This window comes from Aspergillus lentulus (genome assembly GCF_001445615.1).
Source record: "Aspergillus lentulus DNA, contig: Alt16, strain: IFM 54703, whole genome shotgun sequence".
Taxonomy (NCBI): Eukaryota; Fungi; Ascomycota; class Eurotiomycetes; order Eurotiales; family Aspergillaceae; genus Aspergillus; species Aspergillus lentulus.
The window spans coordinates 4811266-4817265 of record NW_028322113.1 but is presented as its reverse complement, the minus strand read 5'-3'; the positions used below and the strand labels follow the sequence as shown (position 1 = coordinate 4817265).

Sequence of the window (6000 nt, the reverse complement as noted above, 5' to 3'; positions counted from 1 at the left end):
ACCCTAACCCTAACCCTAACCCTAACCCTAACCCTAACCCTAACCCTAACCCTAACCCTAACCCTAACCCTAACCCTAACCCTAACCCTAACCCTATATCTTAGCTAATATATAGATATTATACTTATACTCTTCTTCTCTATCCTCTTCTAATTATTACTCTCTATCTTTTTATACTATTATCTAATCCCTCTCTTCTTACTATTATTTAACCTCTTTATAAATCTTTTTCTCTTTAATAAACTAAATACTTAATCTCTTTTTCTTTTTTTAAAAAAAATATTTATTCTATTTCTTTATATTAGTTATTCTTACTACCTTATCTCTTATATATTTTTATTTTTATAAAGTACTTCTTATCTTTCTAAATCTATATCTAATTCTTATAATAAATTACTCTTATCTTCTACTTTTTATTTTTATATATCTTAATATTACTATTATACTCTTATTTATCTTCTTATCTATATAAATATATATACCTATAACTTATATCTCTTTAGTATAATAAACCCTCCTCTTTATATATATCTTATAGTAACTACTAAATAAACTATTATATTCTACTTTATATTTATTTTATATTCTATTCTTCTTCTCTTTTATTATATTTATAGTACTAGACTACTAAGCCTTAGCCCTTAATCTACTTTCTTAATTATACTTATTATACTTATCTTTTCTTAATATATATTATTATTCTGCTTAATCTCTTTCTAAATTTCTCTTATCTCTCTTATTCTTTTTATATATATATATTTCCTTTATATCTTACCTTAACCTAGTAGCTATAAATATATATATATATATATACTATCCATACTATATCTATTCTAATAACTAGATTAAATTACTCTCTAGCTTACTAGGTCTAGTAGTATACCCCCTCTCTAATATATATCTCTATTCTCTATTAAATAAAATTAATAAACCATTTAATTCTATAAATTTTTAAAAATTCTAGACTTAATATTACTAGTCATGCTATATATTACTAGACTAGTTAAAATTAGCTCTATCCACTAAAAATAATTATAATTAGTCAGCTAGTAATAAATTTCAAAGTATCTTCTAAGAATTTTTAAAAAATCAGGAATCATGCTTACCTAATCAGACTATCATTATTCTATAGCAAAAAGTACCTATTATTCACTAAAAATATTAATTATTAGTTATCAAGTACTAGACCCCTACTAAATAAATAGAATTAATTTTTCTTCTACTTTCTGCCTGAATTCTAAGGCCCTACTAGGCTGATAGATACCTCAGGCACTAATCCATACTAGATGGTGGCCTAAAAGGGTATAGGCTTCCCGCAGATAGTGGTCTTGGCAGACCCCAACAAAAAATTTTGACCTTACCCTGACCCCCCTAGTCTAACCACCTTCCTAGTGAATATTCTAGAATCTAATATTAGAATATTATAATTTAGTTAATTAGAATTATATATTATTTTCAATCATTCAAAAATATTAAGATTTGACTAACTTAGGGGGGGGGTAATGGGTTACCCTGATCACCCCCCCCCCTGCCAACCCTAGAATTTGTATGATCACCCCCCCCCTGATGAGACATTATAATGTTAGGGTGGACAAATCTGTCTCGTTATATTGCTTATATTCCCATGCTTGGGATGTGTTGGGCTTCATTCCTGCAAGATTTATCTCAAAATCCGCGCTTGCTTTTCGTGCATGCGACCAATGTCACATTGTTTCGTGGATTATAACTTGGTATCTTGATTATGAATCTGTAAGCATAGCGAAATGGGAAAATTGGGAAAATTGGGAGACATATGTACATCAAAAGAGGCTAACGCTGCTCTAGGCCGCCGGACTTCCCAAATTTCCCAAATTTCCCAGTATCTCAGAAATTATCTCAAATCTGCCAAAATCACATGAGTCAGTTCAACTAAGTTTCATGCAGCTTCAGAACTGGAACGATCGACATACACCGGAGTTTGTATTCCTGGTTAGCCAAACTATGAAAAGGCCAGTAACCAACTTGGAAACAGCTATATGCCTCAGATAAAAGTGTATCTGACTGGGCGCCGACATAGCTACCCCTACGATCAAGTTCCCTGAATTGACTAGAAATATCGTGCGCGGGTTATCACAAGATACTATATTCGAACTCATATGCTGTATTTTGTTTGTGTGCCACGAAAGCCTGTAAAATCATAGCGAGGTTCTCGCAGACGCATGAGTAGCGAGAACGGGAACAAATGGGAACTTAATAATACAAAAACAAGTATAATGACGTTGGTAGTCTTGATAGATTAGGGCACAAAATCAGGCAGCACGAGTTATCGTTCTTTCGACACCCAAACAAACGAAGTCCTCCTCTTGGCTAGTGTGTCTAAGCAATTAGGAAATGAAGTTGCAAGCCATGCTGAATGTTAAAGATAGTACTCTCCAGCAGTCTCGGCCCAAAACTCCTCCCGACGTTGACGAAACTCCCGCTCAGCGATCCGCATCTCCTCTGTTTTCCTATTCTCTGGAATCGAGTACCATCCGCTGGATTGGCCCTGGAGATCCTTCATCACACGCAACAAATCCCTTCTTTTATCGTCGAAAAGCTCTCCGTCGAATTCGTTCTCCCAGCCCGCATCGCGGCAGAGCTTCTGTAGAGCCCTCCACTCATTAAGATCACCACGTATGCTATCCTGGCCGACTTCCCTTTCCTCGCATTGAACAGCAGCCTGGGGATCAATGGGATACCGAATTCCGCCGGGAAAAATGTTCTGGAACAGAATGGGATTCTCCTTAATTTTACGTTTTGGAACTTTCGCTCCGTCATTCGGATCAAAATAAGGGACGTATTCAAGATCCCGGAATTTCTCGAGGACCTTTGAGAAGAATTCTTCACATGTTTGGCGGGGGCAGTCCTGCCATTCCTTTTGGTTCAGGTCACACCATTCCATTATAGTCTCTGGTGCACGGTTAGCTAGATCATTGACAAACTAAAAAGAGCCCAAGGAAAGAAGCAACGTACGGTCATGGGCGTCATAGAGCACATTTACCCCATAAAAAGCGGGGAATGTCAGTCGAAGGATGGACGGAGGAAAGAGTCCCTGCGCATCCCTACCCGTGTGATCGACCCATCGAAGGGTCTCCAACATGTCATTAGCATTAGCTGTCTCTCGCTGTTTCAGATAATTAACCAGCTTGGCATGAGGAATCATTTCTATTCCTCCGTCGTTATAACCCCAGACTGCTTCATTTCTAATCGCTGGCAGGAGTTGGACGAGACCAATCACTTCGGGCTCAAATCCAAGTCTCTGGAGGCGTCCAACATCAGTGTCGTTGGGAGGATACAGGACATCATTAGGGGCGATATAATGGGCTTTGACAAATAGAGTGAAGAGTTGCGTGAGTCCATTGATGAGACACTTGTGTTTTTCGCGAATTGGATCCATAATGATCAGAGTAAGTAAAAGTGGTTATTTGGCGGAAGTTGGAGAGAGCAGAGGGAGAAAAAACAGGCGGGGAAGATATTGCGTACTTGTACGGAGTTATGCAGGTGTATTGTAGTACCATTCTCTATTCCATGGACAGTCTGGTCTTGGCATGTTTTATGCACTTATTTCTAATATTACGTACTCATATATAAAATTGTGGATCCCTTAAGACTAAGAGAACAGTGTCTAACAGCCGCAATCCAATATGTGCCTGACCTAGCATTACTACCAGGTCAACGCTATCCCCAGGCCTATGCAAACATTCGATCGGCGGCAACCTGGTATGGCTTGCGAACGCTTCCATGTCCTGACCAGATCGTTCGCTACAACCCAGCTCGAGAGGGACCGGATAAATGGTCTAGCATGCACCATGATGGGTGGAAATCCTGGATCACTTCAAGCGTCTGGGCTCCCTATGCTGGAATGATGAAGGATAGCGATTGTGAGGCAGATGAGTGGCCACCCTTCAACATTTGGGGATCGCGAAACAAGGGCTCTGCTGGTATCATAATTCGATACCTCCCGGGAGGACAGAACGGAGGTTTGAACATACCACAGCCCTATCTTGAGGGTTATTCCGAGAGCTGCGCTAATCAACCTCTAGGTGTTGCAAACGCTGCCGGATCGAAGATTAGAGTCGAGCGAGATTGTAAGCTCCCTTTCTCAAGGAATAGTCTGCTTTGAAAACCTGACGTGGTTCCAGGTGGAGCAATTCCGCCTCCCGTAACAACCAGCACGTCAACCATTAGAACATACGTCGGACTATTCACAGATACTGTTTGGGTCCAAGAGCATCTCACCTCTACCGTCACGTCGATTGTCATGGATTGGAAGAGCATACCCGTCGTTGCAGGAGATCCTGATCTTGTGACAGCCAACGATTGCTGGCCTCGAACGCTGTCTCCGGACGCTGAGCCTGGGTTTGCTCTGCAGGCAGACGACGGCTATTATTGGAGGAAAGGCATACCCTTTAATTTTCCATTTCGCTACACCACGACTCCTGCCGCTTCTGTAACCGGTATGGTAACTCTCTTATTCTTGAATCCTCCCTTGTTCTTCAATCCTCTATTGTTCTTGAATCCTCTCTTGTCAACTGACAGTATCATCCAGCTGGCAAGACCAAGCCCGTCAAGCGATCTGTAGAACGAGCCTTGGAAGTATTGATGTTTGATGATGAAAGTACGTTTATCATTCCACCTTCGCCAGGGTTATCCGCCAAACTCACCTTATACAGCTGCACGATATGTGATAGATGATGGCAACAGCACTCGCCCTGCGAATTCGTCTGAGGTGGCCGAACATCTTGGGATCGAAGAATGCGAGGATCCCGAATGCACTAAGGAGAAGGAACATCTACGTCGTCATGCAGCGAAGCATCGCCGCAGGCTCAACTACGTCCGAGAGCATCGGGAGGAGATGCAGTCCATGATTGTAGCAGGTATCGATTCTCCAATGGACTTCGAGACAGCAGGCATCCCTGTTTCGGAGGTGTTGACACATCATGCAAAACCGACGTTATACGCGACGACCAGTATCGCTACCGCAATGCCAATGCGGCCTGGGATATCTGTACAGACACCTGTTCCACAGGAGACCGGCCTCTGACTTAGTCTGGAGCATTAACTTCCAGAATATGCACAGTCGTGTCGATCAGGTCCAGAGATATTCTATCCTCAAGATTTGATATATATATTCGAACCCTAATGCCAAGACAGGTATCTAATATAGGAACGTCGGGGGAAACTGTTTTCCGGCAGTATCATTATAATCAGCATTGTTAAACGACACGGATAGCAGTGAATCCATGGTATCTACACGGTAGAAGCTTCTTTAATGCAAACTAGCCAAAACTCCAGATAGGCAATTTGTCGACAGTTCATCTTGACTTCTTATCTCCAGAGTCAAAGCGGCAATTCAGAAGCTTGCTCTATTTCACTCAGGACGGGGGTAATTATATTTCTGTAATACCTTTCTTGATGGTGGTTGTTCCATGAAACTGCTTATCATTCTACTGGGCCTGTCAGCTGCAACTTTCCGCTGCCTAGACTTTTGGAAGACGCTCTGTGCCACCATGTCGTCATGCTCAGACTGCTTGCAGTCTTTTGATGCGATCACCTACGTGTTGAGCTAAGCACGGCAGTCTTTAGTTATGCTATGCATCATCTGTGGGAGTGGACGTCAGGTATTGGCGATCTCGAGGTTCAGCTGGCCATGCAGCACTTCTTAAGCAAGATATGCAAGACCTTGACCTGTGTAATCAGTGTAGTATCTGCATCACCGATGCACTTACGTTCAGAGTTTTGAGCTTCTCAGAATGCTACAGCTGACCAGATTCTAATGGTTATGAATATAAAAGGATTCGAGATCCCCCAATATGTTGGCTATTCTTTGAACTGTATGGCATGAAGTATGCATAAAGTTACTAAACAGCCTGAAGTTATCCAAGATAAAAAATCCACACATTGCTCGCCGCCACAGCCGAAGAAGTGAAACCACACTTCCGTTGCCCATCTGCGATCATCATCGTCTCACATCTCGCATTT

At 41.4% G+C, this 6000-nt stretch overlaps 2 protein-coding genes across 2 annotated transcripts; one reads left to right on the top strand and one right to left on the bottom strand.

The window, feature by feature from the left end:
- Positions 1–2395: 2395 nt before the first annotated feature.
- ALT_9034 (uncharacterized protein) lies at positions 2396–3415 on the bottom strand (the record flags this gene model as incomplete). The annotated part of the gene is made up of 2 exons (XM_089600520.1): positions 2396–2928; positions 2992–3415. 2 exons carry the CDS (start codon positions 3413–3415, stop codon positions 2396–2398), a joined length of 957 nt encoding a protein of 318 aa, XP_089455413.1.
- A 295-nt stretch (positions 3416–3710) lies between these two features.
- On the top strand, positions 3711–5062 carry ALT_9033 (uncharacterized protein; the record flags this gene model as incomplete). Its single annotated transcript, XM_089600519.1, has 6 exons — positions 3711–3738; positions 3792–3998; positions 4062–4106; positions 4161–4475; positions 4568–4636; positions 4692–5062. 6 exons carry the CDS (start codon positions 3711–3713, stop codon positions 5060–5062), a joined length of 1035 nt encoding a protein of 344 aa, XP_089455412.1.
- Between the last annotated feature and the right edge of the window lie 938 nt (positions 5063–6000).